The 27,446-nt window shown below is 53.1% G+C and overlaps 1 protein-coding gene across 1 annotated transcript in view; it reads left to right on the forward strand.

Moving 5' to 3' along the window:
- Positions 1-27,446, forward strand: part of KDM6B (lysine demethylase 6B) — a 74,873-nt gene that overhangs the window by 26,772 nt on the left and 20,655 nt on the right. Inside the window, exons 5-13 of the mRNA XM_083706500.1 lie at positions 1,189-1,318; positions 3,812-3,910; positions 5,270-5,504; positions 7,831-7,923; positions 9,718-9,885; positions 10,424-10,564; positions 12,095-12,421; positions 13,896-15,913; positions 22,363-22,489. Coding sequence (XP_083562626.1) covers positions 1,194-1,318; positions 3,812-3,910; positions 5,270-5,504; positions 7,831-7,923; positions 9,718-9,885; positions 10,424-10,564; positions 12,095-12,421; positions 13,896-15,913; positions 22,363-22,489 — 3,333 coding nt within the window. The 5' untranslated portion in view covers positions 1,189-1,193. The remainder of the gene's footprint in view (positions 1-1,188; positions 1,319-3,811; positions 3,911-5,269; positions 5,505-7,830; positions 7,924-9,717; positions 9,886-10,423; positions 10,565-12,094; positions 12,422-13,895; positions 15,914-22,362; positions 22,490-27,446) is intronic.

Consider the following 27,446-nt stretch of genomic DNA (forward strand, 5'->3'; position numbering starts at 1 on the left):
TATTTTTCGCTCTATAGCAGTGCTCCCCAACCTTTTTATTGCCGCGAACTGGTAAACGTTTGATAATTTTTTCCGTGGCCCGTGGCTTGTTTTGATTTAATTGGCCTCCTCCTCGGCCAATGGCGTGAGGTTTGCCTTTCGGCCAATCAGGAAGTGGGAGAACCCGCTCCCTGATTGGCCAGGAGGAGCATCAGTGTAACAATAGCGAATTTTCATTCGCTATTGTCACACAATGGGTGGGCTTGAGAGGGCGCCATGCTCTGCGCCTCGGTCGCCCGCCACAGTGAAATGATTTTAAGTTCCTCGGTTGATCCACGGACCGGCACCGGTCCGCGGCCCGGGGGTTGGGGAACACTGCTCTATAGGACGCAACGGACCATAGGACGCACCGGACCATAGGAGGGGGAGAACAGGAAAAAAATTTTTTCCTCTTGTTCTCCCCCTCTAAAACAAGGTGCGTTCCTGCTGGGCTCCGGATGCTTTGGGTTCCTTTTGACCTGCTGTTTGGGGCTGGCGGGGGAAGCTCTGCTTTCCCCCACTGGCAGCCCCAAAGACCAGGTCGGGGAGCAGCGGTAAGGCAGCACTCCGCCTTCCCGCTGCCCCCCGAGCTTGTGGGGCTGGCGGTGGGGGGAAGCGCTGCAGCCTTCTCCCCACCTTCGTACAGCCTTCGTAGTCTCCGCAGGGCAGCGGGGTGAAGGCACCGTCCATTTGCGCAGCCGTCCGCAAGCTATAATAGCGAGAAGGAGCGCTGCGCAGCGCTCCGTCTCCCTGTTCTTGCTTTGGGCTTAGCCGCGCAGCCTGCATTCACTCTATAGGACGCACACACATTTCCCCTTAATTTTTGGAGGGGAAAAAGTGCGTCCTATAGAGCGAAAAATACGGTAGATTCCAGTGGTCTGGTCTGACACAACCTAGCATCCCATGTCCCTATGAGGAGCAGCTGGCAGGATGGACAGGAGCGGGCCTTGGATGGGGATGCTGGGCTTGAGGGTCCAGGGAGCTGGAATAAGCTCCATATTGTGTTTTTTTGGGGGGGTGGGGCTGAGATTGTGGGAGGAGCCAGTAGCTGGAAGGGTGGGCCTTAGGAGGAGATGGGTGATGGGTTGGCCAGAGGTGAGGAGGAGGAGGAGGAAGGTGGGAAGGAGCTCCCTGCTTGGCGCCTGAACCCCACTTCTCCCCCCATCACAGGCTGGATGCATCGCACAGTGGAGCAGTTGGGGGGCCGTGCTGGACGGGACCCCTTTTCTCTCGGCAACCTGGGCTGCAGCGGCAACGCCTGGAGCTCCTGCCATTCCCGACCATGGCTCCAGGGCGGCAGGTGAGTGGCTTATGGCTGGGGAGGTGGGAGCTGCTGGGAGTTGTAGTCCAAAGGGGCGGCGCTGGTCGGGGAAGATGGGAGTTGTAGTCCAGGAAGCACCAGGAAGATCTCCAGCTTGGTGAAGGCTGTTCCATACCTGCCTTGCATGTACGTACGTGTGTGTGTGTGTTGTTGTTGTTGTTTAGTTGTGTCCGACTCTTCGTGGCCCCTGGACCAGAGCACGCCAGGCCCTCCTGTCTTCCACTGCCTCCCGCAGTTTGGTCAAACTCATGCTGGTAGCTTCGAGAACACTGTCCCACCATCTCGTCCTCCGTCGTCCCCTTCTCCTTGTGCCCTCCATCTTTCCCAACATCAGGGTCTTTTCCAGGGAGTCTTCTCTTCTCATGAGGTGGCCAAAGTCTTGGAGCCTCAGCTTCAGGATCTGTCCTTCCAGTGAACACTCAGGACTGATCTCCTTCAGAATGGATAGGTTTGATCTCCTTGCATTTCATGGGACTCTCAAGAGTCTCCTCCAGCGCCATAATTCAGAAGCATCCATTCTTCGGCGATCAGCCTTCTTTATGGTCCAGCTCTCACTTCCATACATCACTACTGGGAAAACCAGAGCTTTAACTATATGGACCTTTGTTGGCAAGGTGATGTCTCTGCTTTTTAAGATGCTGTCTAGGTTTGTCATTGCTTTTCTCCCAAGAAGCAGGCGTCTTTTAATTTCGTGACTGCTATCACCATCTGCAGTGATCATGGAGCCCAAGAAAGTAAAATCTCTCACTGCCTCCATTTCTTCCCCTTCTATTTGCCAGGAGGTGATGGGACCAGTGGCCATGATCTTCGTTTTTTTGATGTTGAGCTTCAGACCATATTTTGCGCTCTCCTGTGTGTGTGTGTGTGTGTGTGTGTGTGTGTACACAAACACACACACACAAATATATATATATAATTCATGTGTACACACCTGCAAAGCAAACACACCCACAGCTGTGCAAAGAATCGTGGGCGATGAATTGCATTCACCTAACCCGAGCGCCCTCCATAAAACCGCACCCGTTGGAGTTTAGACGTAGCGCTGAATCCTCTGAGAGAGGTTTCGCCTCTCCCTCTCTCCTCCACCCCCTCACTTCAGCCCCCTGTGTTTTGGCTTCCACAGCTTCCTCTGCAAAGCAGGAAGGAAAGGGGCCCCGCATCTGACTTCCCACCCCTACCCCCCATCTTTCAAATAGTTTAGATGCCCCACCTGCCCTCTGGAACTCCCTGCCTGTTGACACCAGGCCGACTCCTTCCCTGTGCTACCCAGTGTGGTGTAGTGGTTAAGAGCAGTGGACTTGTAATCTGGTGAACCGGGTTCGATTCCCCGCTCCTCCACGTGCAGCTGCTGGGTGACCTTGGGCCAGTCCCACTTCTCTGAAGTCTCTCAGCCCCACTCACCTCACAGAGTGTTTGTTGTGGGGGGGAGGAAGGGAAAGGAGAATGTTAGCCGCTTTGAGACTCCTTCAGGTAGTGATAAAGCGGGATATCAAATCCAAACTCCTCCTCCTCCTCCTCCTCTTCTTCTTCTTCCATTTGTGGCATCTGCTGAAAATACGTCCCAGGTGTTTAGGAGGCGGACACGAATTTGAATCTGCTTTTTAGTTGATTGCTGTTTTCCTTTTTTTGAACGCTCTTTAACTTTTTTTACTGGTCGTTTTATTGATCTGTTCTCTTCGTGAGCTCCTTTACAACCAGGTGGTTCGGTAATTTCGCCAAATAAGTAAATAATGACACTCAAGGAGACTTCGGCTGCCAGGCCTGTCCTTGGAGCTGTGGTTCAGCCCCAGGGTGCATTCAATGAAGTACGAATCAGGGAGACTATAAGCATGTGCAGAGTTCATTCCTCCTCCCTCCACTCCTGCTCTAAAGAGTAGCTGCAGGTGGCCTTGAGCACTGACAAGCCTGGCTTGTGTTGGGGCTGACCCCTCTTTTGCACACCTAGGAAGGTGCTTTATACAAAACCAGGCCATTGCTCCATGTAGCTCAGGAATGCCTACACTGGCTGGCAGCAGCAGCACTTCAGGGTTTCAGAAAGGGGACATGCCCAGCACTCCCTGGATATGCCATGGGGGGGTGTTGGAATTGAACCCGGGCCCTTCTGCATGGAAAGCAGCTGTTCTCCCGCTCAGCCACTACACCAGCCCTTGTCCCCTTACTTGATTTAGCTCTGATTCTGGCATTGCGGGAGTAGGACTAATGACCAATTCGTCTTGCTTGTTTCCCATACTCTGTGCATTAGTATAGAGACAAATGAGACAAATGGAGGTTTTTCAGCAGAGGTTGGATGGCCAGCTGTCATGGATACTTTATCACTACTACTACTACTACTAGTATACCCCCCTATACCCATAGATCTCAGGGCGGTTCACAACATAATTGACATTCCTGCATTACAGGGGGTTGGACTAGATGACCCTTGGGGTCCCTTCCAACATTCTGACCTTTCTCTCCCCTCCTGCCTCCACCCAGGTGCTCTGCCAGTGTCGGCCAGCCTCAGCTGCCCCCGCACCTGCCGCCCAACCATGGCTCTAACATGGGGCAACACAACAAGGGCTACTTCCCCCCGGGGTAAGTGCTCCCAGAGGGCATTTTGCCAATATCAGCAGCTACGGGAGGGATTGTGGGGGCACATCCTTCCAGCTCCCAGCCCCCAACCCTGTACATTGGGGGGGGGAGAGGTTGAACGGGGGGTGTGTGTGTCCCGACCCTGAGCACGGTACTTTCTGGACACAAGGCCTCAGGCTTACCCCAAAGCAATTTCCCCAAGCTTTCCCCCTATTCCTCAAGAGCCTTGGTTGCTGGTGCTTTGCTGCTGTGAACTTCACTCCCATGGCACCAAGAAGTCCGTTTTCCCAGAATCCCCCTCTCTAAACTGGGGTCCCCAACCTGCTGGTATCTAGACGTTTCAGAGCACAGTCTTACCTTGGTTCTCAAACACCTTGGTACTCGGACGTTTTGGCTCCCGGATGCCGAAAACCTGGAAGTAAGTGTTCTGGTTTTCAGATGTTTTTTGGAAGCCAAACGTCCGACGTGGCTTCCGATTGGGTGCCAGAAGCTCCTGCAGCCAATCGGACGCCGCACCTTGGTTCTTGAACGGTTTCGGGAGTCGAACGGACTCCTGGAACAGATTAAGTTCAGCCACCAAGGTTCCACTGTACTGTTTAGGGAAGTTTTTAATGCTTGGTGTTTTATCGTGTTTTTAATATTCAGTTGGGAGCTGCCCAGAGTGGCTGGGGAAATCCAGCCAGATGGGAAGGGTATAAATAACTAAATTATTATTATTATTATTATTATTATTATTATTATTATTATTGCCACCACCAACCCTCTGCTGGCTAGGGCTGATGGGAGCGGGAGTCCAAAGGATCTGGAGGCCCCAGGCTAGGAAAGACCTTACCAGGGGCCCCAGCGTCATAGCTGTGAACTGTCCTTTATTTGGCAGTAAAGTCCCTTATCCCAGCGCTGTGTCCCGCTGCTGTCCCTTATTGATGATGTCCCTTAAATTTCCCAGGTTTCAAAGGAAGCAGCTCCTCTCCCTCCCTCCCTGCCGGCCAGGGAGGAGGGAGGCTCCAACTGTGTTGCTTGGCTGCGTTGCTCACCCAATAAGGAGTCTGAGAACGACGGGGGGGTGGAGCTTGCATGCCTGGTGCCAATCAAATCGGCCGCCTTGCCTGGGGACTCGCCTTTGCTCAGCGCTTCCCAGCGGAGAGGGGACGGTGGTTTTCCTTGCTGCATCCCCTTTGCCGGGTTGCTGCGCTGTGGGAATCACTGCTTGAGGCCTCGTTTGGCAGCTTTCCTTATTTTTTAGGCTGCTCATCCCTTATTTTCGAGGCTGCTGGACCCTTATTTTCAAATCTGTAAGCTGACAGCTATGCCCAGCGTTCCTTACTGCCTCTGCCCATCGCTGACGCCTCTCCCCTTCCCCAGGAACCTGGCCCCGCGGCCCCTGCACGGGAAGCTGGAAGCCATCCACGGCTGCGTCCAGGCCCTGCTCCGAGATCCAGGGCAACCTCAGCTCTGGGAGCAGCTGGGTGAGATCTACGAGTCGGAGCAGGATTGTGAGGAGGCCGTGCGCTGCTACCAGAATGCCACCCGGTACCCACGAGACTACGATTACGGGAGCTACGGAGAGATGCATGCTCGGATCGGACGACTGCAGCAGGTAAGGGAATAAATATAATACTCAATTTCAGCCCCCATCGGTCTCCTTGCGGGGAGGAATGACAGAACTGATGCACCCCATTTCGTTTCGTATTTAATTTGCGCAACGCCTTTCTACGTTGTGGCATGCAAGGCAGTTTGCAAGCCGTTGAAGCGACAAAATATATTCTCCTTCTTCTGCTATCCGTCGTAGCCGAGTAAGATTGTCTCCCATGAACACGGTCTTAACAGTGAGTCCGTGAGTGACTGTGGAGGCCAATTCTGGATCCACACGTCCTCCCGCAGTGGGGACATCGGTTTCCTGGCAGGAGTTGATCACGGTGTGGATTTGCCATTGTGCCTTCCTCTTAGCACGTTTCTCCCTTGCGTCCTGAGTTCGAGTGTCTTCAAAGCCCACGACACCTTTGGTAAAGGCTGTTCTCCAACTGGAGCGCTCGCAGGCCAGTGTTTCCCAGTTGTCGACCAAAATGTGTGCCACAAAGCTCACATGCCCTAGAACAATGCAAATAAGTGGTGCTGTGGTCTAAACCACAGAGCCTAGGACTTGCCGATCAGAAGGTCGGCGGTTCGAATCCTCACGACGGGTTGAGCTCCCGTTGCTCTGTCCCTGTTCCTGCCCACCTAGCAGTTCGAAAGCATGCCAAAGTGCAAGTAGATAAATAGGTACCGCTCCGGCGGGAAGGTAAACGGCATTTCCATGCGCTGCTCTAGTTCGCCAGAAGCGGCTTAGTCATGCTGGCCACATGACCCGGAAGCTGTACGCCGGCTCCCTCGGCCAGTAAAGCGAGATGAGCGCCGCAACCCCAGAGTCGGTCACGACTGGACCTAATGGTCAGGGGTCACTTTACCTTTACCTTTAATAAACAGCTTGCATGAAATTAATGTACTAGGTTATTCAATAGTCTGTTTATAACATTGGGCAATAAAATTAGCAAATTATCAGCAGACGTAGCGGAAATTCACTCCCAGTGAATCATTGGTAGGAAATATTCCGGAAAAGTAACAGGAGAGTAACCGTACATGGAAATACCGCAATCAGTAGAAGGTTCAACTGGGCAACCGAGTCCCCTGGCTTATGAAATTACAAAATGCACTAGGGTAACTGATTCCCTGGTGCAAATCTTTGGTATTTCTCTATCCTATTCTGAATCTGTAATGTTTAATATAATAATAATAATAATAATAATAATAATAATAATAATAATAATACATTTTATTTATACCCCACCCTCCCCAGCAAAGACCTGGTTCAGGGCGGCTAAAAACCAATAATAAAAACAAGTTGATTGAAATACAACTTAAAAAACAAGATTAAAATACAACATTAAAGCATTAAAATTAAAATGCAGCCTCATCACAGGGGGAGAAAGGAAAAAGAAAGAGGGGGAGGGAATCAAACTGATTCCAAGCCAAAGGCCCGGCGGAACAACTCTGTCTTACAGGCCCTGTGGAAAGAAATCAGATCCCACAAGGCCCTGGTCTCATGAGGCAGAGCGTTCCACCAGGCCGGGGCCAGTGCTGAAAAGGCCCTGCCTCTGGTTGAGGCTAATCTGACTTCCTTAGGGCCCGGGACCTCTAGGGTGTTGCTATTTATGGACCTTAAGGTCCTCCGTGGGGCATTAGTATTTATTTTATTGCCTCCATGTCTCACCTTTGTTTAAAAAAACAACAACCAAGGAGCTCAAGGTGGGCATGCCCATTCTTCTTCCTATCTCCATTAATCCCCTGTGAGGTAGGTTAGGCTGACAGTCAGTGACTGGCCCCCAAGTTCACCCCAGGAGCTTTCCTTGTCCGAGCGAGGATTTGAACCCTGGCCTCTCTTCTGGGGGGTTAGTCTGACACCCTAACCACTACCATTTCATTCATTACAAGCACTTTATGTGGGAATTGGGCCTTCTGGCGGTTCCCTCCCTGCGAGAAGCCAAGTTACAGGGAACCAGGCAGAGGGCCTTCTTGGTGGTGGCGCCTGCCCTGTGGAACTCCCTCCCACCAGATGTCAAAGAGAAAAATAACTACCAAACTTTTAGAAGACACCTGAAGGCAGCCCTGTTTAGGGAAGCTTTTAATGTTCGATAGGTTATTGTATTTTAGTGTTTTGTTGTTTGCCGCCCAGAGTGGCTGGGGAAACCCAGCCAGATGGGCAGGGTATAAATAATAAATTATTATTATTATTATTATTATTATTATTATTATTATTATTAACGCTTGGAATTAATTTTGATTGTTTCCTGTATGATTCCTTGCACACATCCCTTGCTTTAACCGGTTTTATTTGCTTTATAACTGTACGTTTCGTCCTTTTCGGCTCTCTCTGTGACTTTTTCCAGGCTCAGCTGTGGAACTATCACTCGGGGTCGTCTCACCACCGACCGAAAGCATTGCCCCCCCTGCAACAAGTCTGGAACCTCCTGCACCTTGAGGTGAGTGGTGGCCAATGAGGGACTCTCACCTGTCCCCCCAAAAATTCTCCTCTCTGCCTCTCCTCAGCATCTCTGACTGCTCTGCCCCTCATTCTCGAGGGCAAACCAGTGATGCTGTGGATGTCGGTGGTTTGACGTTCTGAATTTAACAGTGTGTGTCTCTTCTGTTGCAGCAAGAGTAATAACTTCATGCTGCATTTTATTGTTGCATTTAACCTTGTTTTTTAAGTTGTATTTCAATCAACTTGTTTTTATTATTGGTTGTTAGCCGCCCTGAGCCCGGCTTCAGCTGGGGAGGGCGGGGGATATAAATAAAATTTATTATTATTATTATTATTATTATTATTATTATTATTATTATAACTTCAAAAGCCTTAAAATGGGCTGGGACCAAGTTACATTGCCCCCGTGCAAACCTGCCCCTGGCATTGAGATCCGCCTCAGAGGTTCTGATTATTATTATTATTATTATTATTATTATTATTATTATACCACCGTTATCCGTAGAACTCAGGGCCATGCACAGTATAAAAATATAAGGTAAAAAGCACAAAATGCATGATAAAAACAAGAACAAACGGATAACCCCATCTCCCACAACACATTTTAAAGGTTATCAAATGTTAAATCAGCCCAAAAGGCCGGATTGAATAGGAACGTTTTCACTGGGCAACTAAAGTTGTGTGATTCATTCTGCACTGTTCAAGATTTCTTTCACCTTTTTGAATTTTACAGATTATGGTATTCCCCCCCCCCACACACACATTAAAAGAAAAAAAACAAATCTTTATATAAGGTGAAATACATGAAGCGTCACTTACATTTGTTTTTCGTAGAAGCCTCAAAATGTTGGGGGATGTGGATTCAGGCTGACAGGCTGTTTTAATTAATTAGCATAGATAAGATAACAGAATGTGGATTGGGTCACTTTTCCCTCTTGTCACATCTTTGGAATAATCTGAGGTAATCTGTCACAAACAACTTGGAACCTGCTTATTTTTATAAGCAGTTATATATCGCTTAATTGTAGAAAAAAAGAAAAACTTCTAGGCGATTTATCAAGAAAATAAAAAAATAAATTTTTCAGTAAAAACAGAAAAAAACCAACTACAGTGGTACCTCGGGTTAAGTACTTAATTCGTTCCGGAGGTCCGTTCTTAACCTGAAACTGTTCTTAACCTGAAGCACCACTTTAGCTAATGGGGCCTCCTGCTGCTGCCGCTGCACGATTTCTGTTCTCATCCTGAAGCAAAGTTCTTCACCTGAAGCACTATTTCTGGGTTAGCGGAGTCTGTAACCTGAAGCGTATGTAACCTGAGGTACCACTGTATTTGAAAACTTCAGGTGATGAAATAAGCAATAAACTAAGAACAAATCAAAACAAATCAACAGCTCCACCATTCTCTCGTTCCCCATTTCACCATCGTTGAGCTAATTTTTGGGGGACAACTTGGAAGCCTCGTTATCACTTCCTGTACTCGCCAGAGCCAGGGGGAGCTGGTGGGGAGTTTTGTTGAAGCCATTGCCAAACCCTTCAGTGGCTGTGGATCACCTCCTGCCTCTTTCAAATAGAATCACGAGATTGTCGAGTTGGAAGGGGCCCCAAGGGTCATCTAGTCCAACCCGCTCAAGTACAGGAATTTATTTGCCCAACGTGGGGCTCAAACCCACAACCTAGAGATTTAAGGCTCTCATGCTTTACCGACTGAGCTGCCCCTGCTGCCGCCTTCGCGTTTAACGAAAACAACCCTTTGCAAATCCCTCTTTCCTCCCCGATTCTCCCCAAATTTCCAGAAGAGGAACTTCTCTGCTAAGCGCAACCCTCAGCTGAAGAGGCCTGGGCCGCCCATGGAGCCCCCCGTGGTCCAGCCAATCGCCCCAGTCCAGCACCCGCCACACCCGGGGCACGGGGAGGACATGCCAGCCCCTATGAAGAGGCGGAGGAGCACCAGTCCTGACCAGGTACGGGGGTGGGAACGGGAACCCTGGGGGCAAAAAGGACCGCCGTAAACCAGACCCACTGCCACGCTCCCACCGCTTTGCTTGCTTGCGCCGTGGGGCCAGCCCAGATCCTGCCCCAAGCCCGCTCTCTCGCTTGGCACTGGCCTGGCTGCCTTCGCTTCGCTGCCCTGGCTGTTGCGAGACGCCCTGGCGCCACTCGCAGGGCTCGCTGCTCGACGCTTTGCTCTGGGGGTGGGTGTAGTGATTTAATTGCAGGAAGATGTTGCCGTTTCGTTGCATGAGCCATTGGTGGGGGGGTGCTGTTTGAAATTTCCCGGGGCTGCGGGGGGACACTTCCCTGCCCCTTTTCGGTTGGCGGCTCAGGTTTATTTCTCCGTACGAAGGTGGGATTTGGGGAAGGGGTTTGCCTCTTGATGTTGGGCGCTGTGACCATCTCCCCCCATTTCTCTCTCCTTCCCCCTCTGCTTTTTCTGTCTCGCTGTCTCCCCCCTTCCTCTCTCCCCCCCCCCCTGCAAATCTCCACTCCTGGCGCACGCAGAATGGTAACGGGGTGTGCCAGCACCCTCCCGGTGTCCCTGGCAACCCCCACTACCAGCTGCCCAAGCCGGGACTATGGAACCCCCTCCACGGAGACTCGTGGGGGCAGGAGCGCAAGAACGTCGCTGCCCCAGAGAGACAAGTAAGGCTGTCCCCCCCACCATACCTGCATCCACCCCCTGCCCATGGACATCGGCCTGGCCTCTTTCACCACCGGGCAGGCGGAAACGCCCTCCCCCTGGTCAAAAGTCTGGCTTACCCTCATTGTACCCTCATAGCAAACCTTTGCGATCATTAATGTCATTTAGTTCTTATCAGATAACTGGTGGCGTCAACTAGAGGGGCAATTGACCCTTCCCCTCCCCGCCGCTCTTCTGCCATCCTTGCTTTTGTATTCATAGGCAATGTCAATATTTTGGGCATTTCCATGTCCTAGAATCGGCTGCCTTTAAATTAAAAAACAACCCACAAGTTTCTAGCTCTCGTGATTTTCCCTTGCAGAGGGAGGGGAGGGTAGACTGGCTGGCTGGCTTGCTTGCTTGAGGGGGCTTCAACACCTTGCTGTGCCTGCTCCATTCCCCCTCGCGGCGCTCTCAAATTCAGATCTGTCTGGGTTTGGGTTGCATGGGGGTGGGGGGCCCTGGGAAGCGGGTAGTGTGGGGTAGGGTATAACCTTAGCTGTTCCCACCCACCTCATAGATGGGCCCTCAACTCTGCCTCCAATTCATGCGGAAACGCAAGAGTCTGAATGGTTACGTATCGGAAGGAAAAATTGGCCCTTCCCAAACTGGTGCCACCTATCAGTCCCTAGCCAGTGTGGCTGTTTTGAACTATAATTCCCATCAGCCCTCAGCCAGTACAGCCATTTGGACTACAATTCCCTTCAGTCCTCAGCCGTTTGGACTACAATTCCCATCAGTCCTCAGCCAGTATGACCATTTGGACTACAATTCCCACCAGTCCTCAGCCGGTATGACCATTTGGACTACAATTCCCATCAGTCCTCAGCCCATATGGCCGTTTTGGACTACAATTCCCATCAGTCCTCAGTCAGTATGGCCATTTTGGACTACAATTCCCATCAGTCCTCAGCCAGAATGGCCGTTTTGGACTACAATTCCCATCAGTCCTCAGCCACTATGGCTGTTTTGGACTACAATTCCCATCAGTCCTCAGCCAGTATGGCCATTTTGGACTACAATTCCCATCAGTCCTCAGCCAGTATGGCCATTTTGGACTACAATTCCCATCAGTCCTCAGCCAGTATGGCCATTTTGGACTACAATTCCCATCAGTCCTCAGCCAGTATGGCCATTTTGGACTACAATTCCCATCAGTCCTCAGCCAGTATGGCCATTTTGGACTACAATTCCCATCAGTCCTCAGCAGTATGGCCATTTTGGACTACAATTCCCATCAGTCCTCAGTCAGTATGGCCATTTTGGACTACAATTCCCATCAGTCCTCAGCCAGTACGGCCATTTTGGACTCCAACTCCCATCAGCCCCAGGGTGTACTGGCTGGCGCTCAATCTAAAGGGCACCCTGTTGGGAAAGGCTGATTTATGCATTATGTGAAGAACACCTGCGTTTCACAAAGTTGGGTGTTTCCCCCCCCCCCCCGGTTTTGGGTCCCCTCTCCTGACTTTCCTTGTCTCCCCTGTTCTCTTTAGGAGCAGAGGAACTCGGTGGCCCACCCCTTCCCCTACCCCTGCCCCGCCTACGGCTCCCACCCGCCCCCTCACCGCCTGCCGGCCATGGCCCCCAGCCCCCGCACCCCTCCAGCACACCGGCCCCCTCTCGACAGCCATGGCTGCCTGGCCCGGCCCAACGGAAGTGACCTTAGAGACGGCAGAGCCCCCCGGGTGCGCTCAGACTCCACTGCCACACCAGCAGCAACCGCCGCCTGCGTGCCTTACGTCCCGCGCCCAAACCCCGGAGGAGGAACCACCGCCACCAGCAAGACCACCTCGCGGGGGCCACCGAACCCCGACTGCCTTGTGAGTGGGGGCGCGGGCGAGGGGGGCTCTCGCGGGGGTCCGGGAATCGGAGCAAGCGTTGCAAGGCCTCGGGCGCCGGCTCCCAAAACTGCCGATCAGTTTCGCCCACTTTTGTCGCATCAATTAAAACAGCCCCAATTGCATTTTGAACATGCAATTGGTTGTTGCCATTTTGGATTTTATTATCCGCTTCTTTCATGAAATTTAGGCCGCGCTCTGTCGTAAGGAAAGAAATACCTCAAGGCGGTTTACAAAATGGATAAAGCGAGGGGGGGAAAAATCACGACACTAGTAATAACTCAGTTGGCAGAGCGTGAGGCCATTGGGGTCATGCGTTCGAATCCCACATTGGGGAAAAGATTTGGGATTTGGACCAGATGACCCTCATTGTCCCTTCTGGTTCCGTGATTCTGAGACATACAAAAGTTAAAATGCTAGAACAGATTAAAATTGCCTCATCTTTCTAATCAGGTAGGCTTTTCTAAACAGGGGCAAGGTGCCTGCTTGCTATCAATAGGCAGGGAGTTCCGAAGTTTCATAGGTGCTGCTGCACTAAGCAACCAGGTTCTTATAAACGCGGAACGGGGTTTATGTGGCAACAGTTCTGCCGATCGAAGCGGCAAAGTGGGGAAAGGCAGTTTCATAGGAAAAACTGTCGCCCGTTGTTAAGGGTTGTATATACTGATAGTAACACCTTGAACTTTGCCCAGCAGCAAATTGGCAACGGGTGCATATCCCTGATCATGGGTGACATATGCTGACGAGGCCTCCCTCCTGTCAGCGTTTGCTCTGCAGCTTCCGGATCAAGGGCAGCCCCACAGAGAGGGGGCTGCACCATTTTATTGCACCAACAGCTGTTCTGAATAATGCTTTCTATAGGGCAGGGGTCGCTGAGGATGAGTCTAGGGCACAGCTGTCAACTGTCCCTTATTTGGCGGGAAACTCCCTTATCCCAGCGCTGTGTCCCGCTGCCGTCCCTTATTGATGATGTCCCTTAAATTTCCCGGGTTTCATGCTGGCGCCATTGTCCTGGCGCAAGGAGTTCCATTGGCCCTTCCTCGCCCGAGAGAGGGGGGGGAGAGTTGCCCACGCCGCCCGCAGGCCCAGAGGCGGCAGTGGTGGTGGCAGCTGAGGAGGCAGCCTGAGGGAGGAGGAAGAGGAGGGGATGGGGAGGGACGCAGAAGGGCGGCGCTTCAGCGGTTGTGGCGGCGCCGCTGTAGCATCTGTCAATCCTACCAGTGTATGTACTCTTTACAATAGCAAAATCCCTTATTTTGGCTGCTGAATCTGTAAGTTGACAGCTATGGTCTAGAGCACAAAGCGTACCTGAGCAGAACGGCGGGACCCTGAGTCTGACGGGTAGGCGGCATGTGAAGAAGCCTGTTCTCTCGCAGGGTGAAGTTGGGAGTCTTAGGCCTGGGAGGTGGGGAGGACGATCCCTTCTGATTGGCTCTTCCTTCTGTCCACCCCGCAGGGTTCCGACCATTACCAAACGCCGGCATTGGAGCCATCCAGTCCCGCCCAGGAGAACGGGGGCCGCAAAGCACCCTTGCAGCAGTCGCAGTCGCAGCAGCAGCCGCCGCAACCCCGGCCGGCTCCTTGCCTTGCCCCTCGCAACCTGCCCTGCTCTCGCATGCCTCCTCCTCCGCCCATCGCCAGGGGGCCTCCACCAGCAGTTGCACGACCACCCACAGCTCCGCAGTGCCCGCCGCCCCCACCCCCTCTGCCCCCGCCTCCTCCGCCAGCACCCCCCTTGCCCTGGCTGAAGGGCCCAGCGTTCGGCAGCAAAGGAGGGGAAGTGAAAGCCAGCAGCGATCCCCTGGGGGATATTCTGTTCGGGTGTGGGGAGCCACCGCTGCCACAGGGGGACGCTTCCCCTCTCGGGGCCTGCGACTCGGGGCGCAGCTTCCAGGATTCCAACGCCAGCAGCCAGAAAGGGCCCTTCTCGCTCCCCGGAGAAGGGGCTGAGGAGAAGGCCAGCCCCCAAAGATCAGCCAGCCCCGAACCCACCCCAGCAGCCGCTGACTACTGGATGCCAGAGAGCACCCAGGAGGAGAAGGGCTCCGGCGGCGCCAGGGCCTCGGCCCCGGAGAGCCCCACGATTACCTCAGGAACCTTCGGGTCCCCGGAGAGAGCCCCCCCTCAGCCACCAACGCTGCCCCCACCGCCCCCGCCACTGCCCCGGGCCTCCTATCCAAAGACGCCGGAGCCCTCGGCAGCGCCCCCCGCGACGGAGCCTCAGCACGAAAGGCTCTTTGGCTTCGCCAGCCCCCAGCTGGAGGACCAGTTTGAGGAGCCTCCCGAGTTTTCCAAGATCCTGCCGGACGGCCTGGCAAATATCATGAAGATGCTGGACGAATCGATCCTGCGCGGGGAGGAGGAGCGCGAGGAGAGCTTTCCGCCGCCCCCGCCTCCTGCCCCATTGCTCCCCAGCCCCCCGCCTTTGGCCAGACCAAAGCCCCCCGCCCCGTCCAACGCCTCCTTTGACTACCCCAAGCCACCGGGGCAGGACCCGCCGGAGCCGCCCTGCCTGTACCGCTACGGCAAGCGGGACCCAGAGGAGCGGCCCCAGGCGGCTGCCGCCACCGCTGGCGGGGTGGGCAAGTTCCCCCACCACAGCACGGCCTCCCTGCTCAAGTCGTTGGCCAACATGCTGGAAGGGCAGAAGCACTCCTACCGACCCAAGCCGCTGACCCCCCCAGGTGCTAAGATCGCTTCTCCGGCCGGCGCCAGCCCGGGGTCCGCGCCCCACTTCTCTACCTCAAGCCAAGGGTGGGCCGCGGGAGCGATGGGGGAGCAGACGGCCAGCTCTCCGCCCCCTCCGCCCGCCCCCCGACCCATCAAGACGGAGTCAGAGGTGCTGGAGGAGATCAGCCGGGCCTGCGAGACCTTGGTGGAGCGAGCAGAGAGGGAAAAGAGCCCCGCTTCTCCGGCCACGCCGCCCCCCCTCCCGCCCCAGCCCCCTCCCGCTCCGCTTTCCTCTCCGGTGACGCTGCTGCCCCCGCTGCCCCCTCCTCCGGCTCCCGCCCAGCGCCCCAAGGACGAGTCCCGGAAGCGGGACCGGGAGCACCGGAGGCACCGCCGTTCCAGCAAGGACGGCTCGCGGCGGCACCGGGAAGGCAAGGCCCACAAAGAGAAGAACCGTCAGATCCTGGGCAGCCTCGACGTCCAGAGCTCGGAGAGCCAGGCACGGGAGAACGGGGCCAAGCCGCCCCCGCCTCCCCCGGCCACCCCGCAGCCCGAACGCCGGCCGCCCCCCGGCAAGAAGGAGGAAGGGGCCGTTGGCACGGGCTCCACGGTGGTGTGCTCGGCCGACCTGCTGAAGCTGCGCTCGTTCACGGAAGGGCCGCCTAAGGAGCTGAAGATCCGGCTGATCAAGGTGGAGAGCGGAGACAAGGAGACGTTCATCGCCTCCGAGGTGGAGGAGCGCAGAATCCCCCTGGGTGACCTCACCATCAACCATTCGGCGGCCGAAGTGGTGCGGGCCAGCAAGTGAGTGGCTGCTTTGTTACCGTATTTTTCGCTCTATAAGACGCACCAGACCATAAGACACACCTAGTTTTTGGAGGAGGAAAACAAGAAACAAAATATTCTGAATCCCAGAAGCAAGAACAGCAAGAGGAATCGCTGCGCAGTGAAAGCAGCAATCCCTCTTGCTGTTCTGGCTTCTGGGATAGCTGCGCAGCCTGCATTCGCTCCATAAGACGCACACACATTTCCCCTTACTTTTTAGGAGGGAAAAAGTGAGTCTTATAGCAGTAGCGTAGCGTGGGGGGTGCAGGGGGGGCCGGCCGTACTGGGCACAACATCTGGGGGTTAGGGGGCGCAAATCCACGGGTTAGAGGGCGCAAATCCACGGGTTAGGGGGTGCAATTTACTTGCCCCAGGTGCTGACAACCCACACTACGCCACTGTCTTATAGAGCAAAAAATACGGTGTTTTGTTTTCTTTATTAATTCTGCATGCTGCACTCCACCCGTAGATCTCGGGGCAGTTCACAACATAAAATCGCAATGTAAAAACCACAAAATGCATAGCAGAAATAGGAACAACAAACCAATAATCCCTGCTCCCTCTCTCCTGGTATTAACGCAAAGCATATTAGTGCACTGCTCTGGGGTGTCTCTCACAGGCTTTTCTGAGATCTCTAGCTCATGAGCATCCCTAGGCTTCCCATGTGCTGAGAACGCCTTGCCTCCAAACTGAGGCGGAGAGCTTGGAAGCTCTTTTCCTGCCAGATGACCCAACCGAATCTGGCACAAAAAGAGCTTGTTTTGAACTACAACTCCCAGCAGCCAGTAGGGAATGATGGGAGCTGTTGTCTGGCATCACCCGGAAGGCTGCAGCTTCCTAGCCACCCAGCTTGAATGAGCACACTTGGACAACGCTGTGGTCTAAACCACAGAGCCTCTTGGGCTTGCCGATCAGAAGGTCGGCGGTTCGAATCCCCGCAACGGGGTGAGCTCCCGTTGCTCGGTCCCAGCTCCTGCCAACCTAGCAGTTCGAAAGCACACCAGTGCAAGTAGATAAATAGGTACCGCTGCAGTGGGAAGGTAAACGCGTTTCCGTGTACTCTGGTTTCTATCATGGTGTCCGCCAGAAGCGGTTTAGTCATGCTGGCCGCATGACCCGGAAAGCTGTCTGTGGACACACGCCGGCTTCCTCAGCCTGAAAGTGAGATGAGCGCCACAACCCCATAGTCACCTTTGACTGGACTTAATGGTCCAGGGGTCCTTTACCTTTACTGCTTTTTACTTGGGTAGCCAGGAGGGGCTGGATTTTCTGAGTCCCATACGGCCTGGAATCTCTCTTATTCTATTCTGCATTTTTTAAAAAAATTAAAAAATTGGGCAGAATTCTGCCTGAGCTGCACTGATTCCCTATTGTTTGGAACCTTACATAGTTGCCGCTTGCTAGCTTCCAAAATTATTTAAGGCAGGGCCCACATGCTTCGCACAGATGAGGACTAGAAACTTGTTCCTTATTTAAAAGCGAAGCACCTGGGTTGCAAGATGCGCCTGACTCTTTTTCCCCCCTTGCCGTTTCTCCTGTGACGTGGTAGCGTGCCGGATTTTGATGCTGGGAAAAGGCCTCCTCTGGTGTGTTTTGCCCCCTTCCTTTTGGGAATGGCCTCTTGCGGTTTCATCCTCAAACTTGCAAAGGTTGTGTGCTCAATTCCGGGACCCTGTGGCCGGGGAAAAGATGCCCAGTGGGGTTTGGGAGGTGGGGTGTGTGGCAGGGTTGAGTGGCAGGGGGCATTCAGAAAAGGAATGGGTTTGGGTGGATGTGGGTCAAGCCAGGCATGGCATAGAGGTACACAGGGAGCGTCCCCCTAAAGCAGCGGTTCTCAACCTTTGGTCCCCAGATGTTGTTGGACTACAACTCCCATCATCCATGAGCTAGGGGTGATGGGAGTTGTAGTTCAACAACATCTGGGGACCCACAGGTTGAGAAAGGCTGTCCTAAAGCATGGGTAGGCAAACTAAGGCCCTGGGAGCCGGAGCTGGCCCAATCGCCTTCTCAATCCGGCCCACGGACGGTCCGGGAATCAGCGTGTTTTTACATGAGTAGAATATGTCCTTTTATTTAAAATGCATCTCTGGGTTATTTGTGGGGCACAGGAATTCGTTCATCCCCCCCTCGCAAATATAGTCTGCCCCCCCCACAAGGCTGAGGGACAGTGGACCGGCCCCCTGCTGAAAAAGTTTGCTGACCCCTGCCCTAACGTGTCAGACCATTGGCCTACTCTGACTGGCACCAGTGGCTCTCCCTGGGTTCAAGGCTGGGCATCTGTGCCAGCCCTCCCCAGAGACGACACCGGGGATTATAATTTTTTTTATTTCTTCCATTTATATGCCGCCCCTTATCCAAAGATCCCAGGGCAGTGCGCAACAGCAGGAACGTAATTCATGCAGCGTAATAACAACAACACAACACACGGCATGTTAATAAAATAATCATAGTAACAGTGTCTCTCCCACATTGAACAGAACAGGCCGTAGATTTAATATCTGAAGGCCTGGGTAAAGGGGAACGTTTTTGTCTGGTGCCTAAAGCCCTGTACAGTGGTACCTCGGGTTAAGTACTTAATTCATTCCAGAGGTCCGTTCTTAACCTGAAACTGTTCTTAACCTGAAGCACCACTTTAGCTAACGGGGCCTCCTGCTGCCGCCACGTGATTTCTGTTCTCATACTGAAGCAAAGTTCTTAACCTGAGGTACTATTTCTGGCTAAGGGACGCGGGTGGCGCTGTGGGTTAAACCGCAGAGCCTAGGACTTGCCGATCAGAAGGTTGGCGGTTCAAATCCCCGTGACGGGGTGAGCTCCCGTTGCTCAGTCCCTGCTCCTGCCAAACTAGCAGTTCAAAAGCACATCAAAGTGCAAGTAGATAAATAGGTACCACTCCGGCGGGAAGGTAAACGGCGTTTCCATGTGTTGCTCTGGTTCGCCAGAAGCGGCTTAGTCATGCTGGCCACATGATCCGGAAGCTGGACGTCGGCTCCCTCGGCCAATAAAGCGAGATGAGCGCCGCAACCCCAGAGTCGGCCACAGCTGGACCTAATGGTCAGGGGCCCCTTTACCTTTACTATTTCTGGGTTAGCGGAGTCTGTAACCTGTAGCATATGTAACCCGAGGTACCTCATACCACGGGTCACAATCACTGCGGGTCGCGCATTTTTGGGTTGCAGACCGTGCTGAACCCGGAAGTACCGGAATGGGTTACTTCCGGGTTTCGGCGCATGCGCAGAAGTGCAAAATGACGTCACGTGCATGCACAAACACAGCGCTTCAGGCTGAGAACGCTGCAAGTTGCAAATGTGCCTCCTGCATGGATCACATTTGCAACCCGAGGTATGACTGTAATGCCGGTGCTAGGTGAGCCTCTCTGGGCAGAGGCGCCACCGCAGTAAAGGCCCTGTTTTCGTGTTGCCACCCTCTGGACCTCTCGTGCAGGGCGCACACAAAGAAGGGGCTCGGATGATGATCTCAGGGTCCGGGTCGGTCTGTATGGGTCCTTGCAGTATTGCGGTCCTGAGCCATGTCAGCTTTTACAATACCAGCACTTTGAATTGGGCCTGGAGACTTAATCGGCAGCCGGGCCAGAATTGCACCTGGAATTCTCCACCTGCAAGGCAGACGCTCTGCCAACTAGGCTGCAGCCCTGCCCCTAAGACACCCGGAAGACCTGTTCCTTTAAACCTGGCCTGCCTCTGAGCACTTGCACATCAGGGTGCGCCACGGGCAGTTTTTAAGAGCACACCTGGTGCGCATCAGAGGGGGGAGCGGCGCTCAGCGTCCCCATTCCTGCCTCCTCCCTCTGTTTCCCGCACCCTTCCGCTTCTCCCACGCTGGGCTCAGTTGCCGGGGGTAGGGGTCTTTGGAGAAAGGGCCGGGTGCAGACTGAATGAGCAAACCAATTTGCAGCATGGCTCGAGAGCTCGCAAGCCCTTTCGGTCGTACTCTCAGCAGCGTGGTTTGCAGATATCTGCATCACAAATGGGAGGGTGTATTGTGTCTCGGGGGCAGAGGGAGCCCTATGGGAGACTGGGGGAGGAGGGAGGAGTAAGTCAGTCCTGATAACGGAGGCAGCTGTGCGGAATGGAGGGTGTCGAAGCGCGGTGCGTGCCGGACGGCTTCCCCGAAAAGTTCTGCTCCCGGAGGGCTTGGTCTGTCTCTGCTTCTTTCCCCCCCCCCCCCGAAAAGTAGCTCCGCTCCTCTTTGCAAACTCCCGGGGCAGGCTTGGGGGCAAGGGTCAGCCCAGATAAGGGACTTGGCAGCTGGAGGGAGGCAAGGAGGCCTTGGGGTTCGAAGCGGAGGAAAGGGAAGACTCTGAGTGGGACGCAGGGCCCCACAGAACCCCTCCCCTGCCCCAGTGGGCATGGGTTGCCCCTTCCCACGTCCCGTCCAGCAGGAGAAATTTTGCCAGATAGGTAAACGCAATATGGTGCCCTCTAAGCCCAATGTGGCTGCGGGGGGGGGGGGAGTCTCTGGTTTGAGGCCGTCGCTTTGCACGTGCTCTAGGGCACCCTTCTCGCCAAGGGGTGCCACTGAGTGGCCTTGACTAATTTGTGGGGTCTCTGCAGGGAAGCATCGAGTGGGAATAGAATCGCCCCAGGCTGTTAAAAGCAGCCGCAGCGTCAGAGTGTCAGGTTTTTCTGGGGAACCTTTCCCAGGCTCAAGGGCCACAGGCCCAGTGATGGATGCACTCCAGTGAGGGGAGGGCACTAGAGTTTTTTTGGGGGGGCGGGAAGATAGGTCTGGAGTGGAGGCAACAGGTTTTGTGGCAGAGTTTTATGTTTCCAGTGCTGCAAACTTCTTTGATACACGCACATATATTTACAATTATACTGCTAGCACCAGTATTTTTATAAAATAGAATAGATAAATGTGATGGGCTTGCTAACTGCTTCAATTCACGAGGCCTCCTGGGATGGTTCTGGGGAAAGGGCTGATCCACCAGTAAGGCGTGTCATTTTAGAGGGGAGTTTTTTGGAAATTTCTTCAGTGAGGGGTCTTTTTGGAGTCTGAGGATTTTAAACTTACTATTATTTCTGGGGTTGGGCAACATTTAGCTTGGTAAGTGTACATTTGATGAAGAAGTACGTGAACTGCTTTCGGGAAACCGAAGAATTTTAATTTTATCTTCTGAAAATGCCTAATAATAATAACAATATATAATATAATTGCAAGTACTTGGCGATCATTTTTAATTATTTTCTGCAGTTTTACTGGCCAAGCAAAACTAAATCATATTAATCTAACCAATATATTTTTTGAATTCCCAAGTCACGTGGCAACTTTCTTGTACCCCTCATTTTTGGAATTTGAAAGGCAGACTGAAGGAGCTGTTGCCCCTTGAGGCTGCACAAAGACTCTCCACTGCCCCTTTTCTCTGGGCAGTTTGGGGGTTTGGGCTGGGTGTTCATCAGTATGCGGATGATACCCAGCTCTACCTCTCTTTTAAATCAGAACCAGTGAAGGCAGTGAAGGTCCTGTGTGAGTATCTGGAGGCGGTTGGAGGATGGATGGCGGCTAACAGATTGAGGTTGAATCCTGACAAGAAAGAAGTACTCTTCTTGGGGGACAGGGACGGGCGGATGTAGAGGACCTGAATGGGGTCCTGAATGGGGTAACTGTGCCCCCGAAGGACCAGGTGCGCAGCCTGGGAGTCATTTTGGACTCACCACTGTCCATGGAGGCACAGGTCAATTCTGTGTCCAGGGCAGCTGTTTACCAGCTCCATCTGGTGCCCAGGATGAGACCGTCCCTGCCCGCAGACTGTCTCGCTAGAGTGGTGCATGCTCTGGTTATCTCCTGCTTGGACTACTGCAATGCACTCTATGTGGGGCTACCTTTGAAGGTGACCCAGAAACTACAATTAATCCAGAATGCGGCAGCTAGACTGGTGAGTGGGAGCGGCCGCTGGGACCACATAACACCGGTCCGGAGAGATCTGCGTTGGCTCCCAGTACATTTCCGAGCACAATTCAAAGTGTTGGTGCTGACCTTTAAAGCCCTAAACAGCCTCGGTCCAGTATACCTGAAGGAGCGTCTCCACCCCCATCGTCCAGCCCAGACACTGAGGTCCAGCTCCGAGGGCCTTCTGGCGGTTCCCTCCTTGCGAGAAGTGAGGTTACAGGGAACCAGGCAGAGGGCCTTCTCGGTGGTGGCGCCCACCCTGTGGAACGCCCTCCCAACAGATGTCAAGGAAATAAACAACTATCTGACTTTTAGAAGGCATCTGAAGGCAGCCCTGTTTAGGGAAGTTTTTAATGTTTGATGTTTTATCATTTTTAAAGTATTCTGTTGGGAGCCACCCAGAGTGGCTGGGGAAACCCTACCAGATGGCTGGGGTATAAATAAATTATTATTATTATTATCACTACTACTACTATTAAAGTCCATTGCTGAGTCTCCTGCTTCCCTCATCCTTCTTCCAGGCATGCCAAGGTGAAGGGGAAGTTCAAGGAGTCTTATTTGCTGCCCAGCCACTCGGTCAAACCTCAGATCAACGTGGACGAAAAGCTCCCGCGGGAAAAGCTCAACCCCCCGACCCCCAGCATATACGTGAGTCCCAGTTTTGCGGGGTGACGGGGAGAGGGCAAAGGGAGTGTTTTGTTGGGCCTCTCTGAGATGGATGGACTGGGGAGGGGGCGTTGGTAAATGGTGCTGCACCAGCACTGGGTTGAAATTCATGACGACGTACAAGCAACATCACAAGGTTCTAGCCCTCATGGCTGCAGAGGGGAGTTAACCTGGTAAAATTCCAGGAGGTCCGAGAGAGCCGGACACGGCTGTCCTACAGCCGGCAGAAGCTGCACTGGAGCAGCAGGGAGCGCCTTGCTGCAATTCCAGCTGCAGAATCCGCCCCTCCGTGGTGCGATTCCCTGAAGCGCATGGGGGCGATGCCCCCTGCATCCACTGACACCCCCCACCGACCTAGGGGTGATCGAAGGGTGCTTCCAGAGTGGCTGGGTCACCCAGCCCAGGGAGTGGGGCTGAGTGGAGACTGGGGAGGACTGGGGCATGTCGGCCGCGAAGGAGGGGCTATGCTTGTTGACCTGTGTTCCCCCTCCCCAATTTCCCCCCAAACAGACATGCTCATTCTACTCCCATCCCACACTCCTTAACCACCTCCTGTTTTTGACTTGTTTTGTTGTTGTTTTTTAATTACTGTGCAATTGTACCTTGGTTCTCAAGCTTAATCCGTTCCGGAAGTCCGTTCCAAAACCAAAGCGTTCCAAAACCAAGGCGCACTTTCCCATAGAAAGTAATGCAAAACGGATCAATCCGTTCCAGACGTCTAAAAACAACCCCTAAAGCAGCAATTGAACATGAATTTTACTCTCTAATGAGACCGTTGATCCATAAAATGAAAGCAGTAAACAGTACTGCAGTCACACAATCAATCAATCAATCAATCAATCAGTAGCTGAACTGTGTTCCACACGGTCACAAAAAGAGCCGCAAAAACAAAAATGTAAAATAAATCACAAAAACAGACAGACCTCAGTGTAACACTCAAAACGGAAGTGTGGCACTCAAAATGGAGCACGTTCGACTTCCAAAAAAAGTTCGCAAACTGGAACACTTCCTTCCGGGTTTGCATTGTTTGGGTTCCAAAGTGTTTGAGAACCAAGGTACCTCTGTACTCTTGATTATTCTTTTCCCTCCTTTTCGCAATGCTTCCAAGGTTACTTTCTCCACGTCAAAGGCAGCTGTTGGCCGTTAGAGATAAATAAATATCGCCCTTCCCCACATAATGAGCTCATCGCCAACTTCTCTGTTAGGCCATTAAGTAAATGCATTCGTTTACTTAATAAACAAGTGAGCCATATTCTTAATCTTGCTACGACAGCATCCACCTTTAGAAAACGCTATTGCCTCCTCTTTCTAAACAGCTCTGATCTCTTTTAAGATGGCCCTTTGACCATAGCAGTGTGTACCCCATAGAGGACCGGCCTTTTAAATTAAACTTTTAATGCCGTTCTGCAACCTCCTTCCTAGTGCCTGCCTATCTTATCTGTCAATCGATAGATCAGTCAATTGTTCTGCCTGCCCATTAAGTTCCCTGCATCCCAGAGTCTGTGTCCAGAAAGGAAATCTCACCCCCTTTCTCTCCCTTTAATTCCCTAAGGCCTAAGGGGTGTGTCAGTCCCTTTGGGAAACCTTGCCCTCTGCCCTCTCTCGTTCTGCCAGTGGGATCCACCTCCTGGCTCAATGGCTCCTTGTTCCTTCTTGTCCCTAGATAGGGAGGGAGATAAGGCACCTGGATTATTTTCCCTTGCCTTGCCTTGACCCTTCGCTGGAAGCAGCCACACACATCCACTGCAACGCCTTTCCTCTCACCGTTGGCTAATTGAAACCTCGGTGCCTTCAGTCCTCTTTCCTGGCCCTATCGTTTGTCCGGGGGATGAAGCTGCCTCAGGCAGCAAAATGCCTTGAGCTGGTCCTGCCTCGTGCAGGTGGGATCTTGCTTAGAGTGTATGAGGAGCAGACTGCGACGTGGGCTTCGCTCAGTGCTACAGTGGTACCTCGGGTAATGTAATTTCGGGTTGCGAACCCGGCAAGCCCGGAAGTGTATACTTCCGGGTTTCGCCGTGCATGTATGCGCAGATGCGCTCTATCGCACCGCGATAGGATTCGGGGCAAGTACGGACCCCTGGGATGAATTAAGTTCGTATCCAGGGGGTCCATTGTATATCGCTGGTGAAACCAGATATCAGATGGATATCAGAGTTTTTAGGGGGCTAACCAGGTTGGAATAGGCTTGTTGGTTTTTGAATGTCTTAGTAGATTTTTCAATTTCCTTGTTCTGTATGGGACAATGACAATAAAGATCACCGTATCGCAACAAAGCTAGCAGAGGGACTCAGGAGCAGCGCCAGTTTCACCAGGGATAACCACTGAATGAAGCTACCATTCCACTCTGCCCTCGTACGACGCAGAGGGAGAAACAAGCTGCAGAAACAGCTTGTTCCTCCCTCTGCATCTTTAAACTGCTCAACGGAGGAGTGAAAGGAGCCCCCAGCCCGGCGCTGGCTCCCACAAGCCAGCTGCAGGGTGGGGGCTCCGTCAAACGCCTCAACCTTCCTTCCCACCCAGCTGCATTGTCCCAGGTTGAAACCGCCTCGGCTCTGGAGGTGAGAGCTGGGGCAGTTTCGCCCGGCGCCTCGCGGGCAGAAGCGGATGTGTCGTTTTTACAACGTCGCGGTATATCGCCAAACTGCGATGTTTGGCCGGCGGTGTTGGAAAGCTGATATCGCCCAGCTCTAGCGGGTGGGCTTCCCCCGGGCTTGGGGGACCAGGCAGCCCCCATTGCGAGGGGGCTGTAAGCCCTGTGCTGGAAAGCTTCAACCCTCCGGGTAGATTCCGAACTACAACTCCCATCAGTCTGCCTCCACCAGCAGGCATGGCCGATGGCTAGCGATGGTGGGAGATGTAGTTCAGCAGCACCCAGCGAGTCAGAGGGCCGCTCTCAGCGCTGGATTTCCTGGATCGAGAGAGGAGGGGAGGTAAAGTGGTCTTGCGAGGCCTCCTCCATCTCTTGGCCCTCTGCCTGCTCTTCCTCCCAGGCCTCTCCCCTTATCTCTTGGGCTCCATCCTTGGGTTAATCAGGTTCTGTCTCCCAGCGCAATGTACCTTTCACCTCCTTTCTACCTCCAGCTGGCCTTTCCTTATCTCGTTCCTCTGGCCCTCTGGAATGCAAGCGCATCCAGCCAGACACCTATTATGACGATCATGGATTTTATTATTTGAAAATCCGCGTTCCCACACCAAAACACTGTTACTTATCCTTCCCCGCTGTTGCCCTTGGCTCTCCTGGCTGTTTTGGAGCAAAACTCCCTTCGTTTTCTGTGTGTTCCTTTTAGAGCGCCCTTTCCCCTTTCTTTTTAATGTGCCTCTCAATTTATGCCCAACTCCTCCTCATTTATTCTGTAGCACAAAGCTACAGGGTTCTGGGATGACTGAATCAGGCAGTCCAAACCTCGGCCCAATTCTCTCTTGGGTACCATAGGTTTCAGAGTCAAGTTTTCCATTGCCTGACCCAGCCTGCCCTTCCGCTGGTTCCTGCGTCTCGAGGTCGCGAAGATCATCCATGCTGCCCCCTCGTTACTCGGGGAATGTCCTCAGCCCCACTTCGGACACATGCACCCCCCCCATGCCAGACTTCCTGATGCCCAGATTTCTTGGTCCAAAATGAAACTTCTGGGCTGGGAGTCAGTCCGCTTTGAGTCGGTCCACATTTGTCTTTTCTTAGTGGGACGGCATCTCTTAGGACAAAGTTCTGCTGGTGTCCCCAATCACGTTCTGCTGTGCTTTGAGGCGACATTGCAGAGAGCTGCAATTTCTGCTTAGCCAGGGTTTAATCCAGTTCCTGTTCACCGATTAGATTCCCCTGTGTGGTTCCGGCCCTCCTGCGTGGAAAGAGGCATTGAAAGAGGTCTTTTCTTTCCCTCCACCTTGATCTTTCTCCAACGCATGGTTCCACTGTCTCTTCAATTCCTCCCTCGACCTTCCATTTTGGTTGTGTTTGGGAATTGGGGGCCATTCCCCAAAAGTCTCTGTCCCTCCCTCCCTCCCTCCCCCCTCCCCTCCCTCAACAAGTTGCACCATTAGTTTAACGGCCTTCTGACTGCTCTTAGCTTAGCTCAGCATCCCAGAAGATGAGATTTTTGAAACCCTGGACCTGGAATCTGCCTGGAAACCAAAGGCATTATGGATGCCCAGCTTGGACCGGTGGAGCTCCTTGCTTGCCTTCCACCCCAGGACGTGTCTCCTCCAAAGAAGACTTTTTTTTTGGGGGGTGGCTGTTCTCCTCAAGGTTTTCCCCACCTCCAGCACTTCCTTCCTCCCCACACTGCCTCCAGACTGCAAAACGGCCCCCCAGAACCATCTCCTGACATTCTTTGGAGCAAGAGTTCCCTGCCTCCCATTTCTTCATCCTAAGGGGCACTGTTTGGCTACTTGTCTTGATTTTATGGAAAGCAGAGTAAATGTCTTTCCCCTGGCTGCTTTGGAGTGATGGGCTGCACCCTGCAGCTTTTTTGCTCGACTGTTTCCCACACGGAACTGCAACCAGCTCTTTTTATCATCCCGGATTCCTCCTGCAGCTGCACAGATAAGACGCCTTCCTCTGTTCCCTGGGGATTCTTCTCTGGTCTGCTGGGAACCCCACAGTGGAGGGGAGGGGAAAAAATCAAATCTAAAAGGAGACTCTGAACTCCGCAAACTTTCTGCCCCCTATGTCCTTCCTGCTCATTCTTAAATAATCTGGAGAATTTGAGGACATAAGGAAAGCTTGATGGGTCAATCCATTGGCCCATCAATAGTCCAGGATCCTGTTCTCACAGTGCCCCACCAGATGCCTCAATCGGAAACCCTCAAGCAGAACTCAGACACAAGAGCAACTCTCCCCTCCTGCTTTTTCCAGGAACTGCTATCCAAAACCATCACTGCTTCCAACTGTGAAGGCAGAGCCAAGCCGCTGTGCAATAACCCATCTTGCAAATGACTCCAAAAG

Source organism: Podarcis gaigeae (genome assembly GCF_964106915.1).
Source record: "Podarcis gaigeae genome assembly, chromosome: 13".
Taxonomy (NCBI): Eukaryota; Metazoa; Chordata; class Lepidosauria; order Squamata; family Lacertidae; genus Podarcis; species Podarcis gaigeae.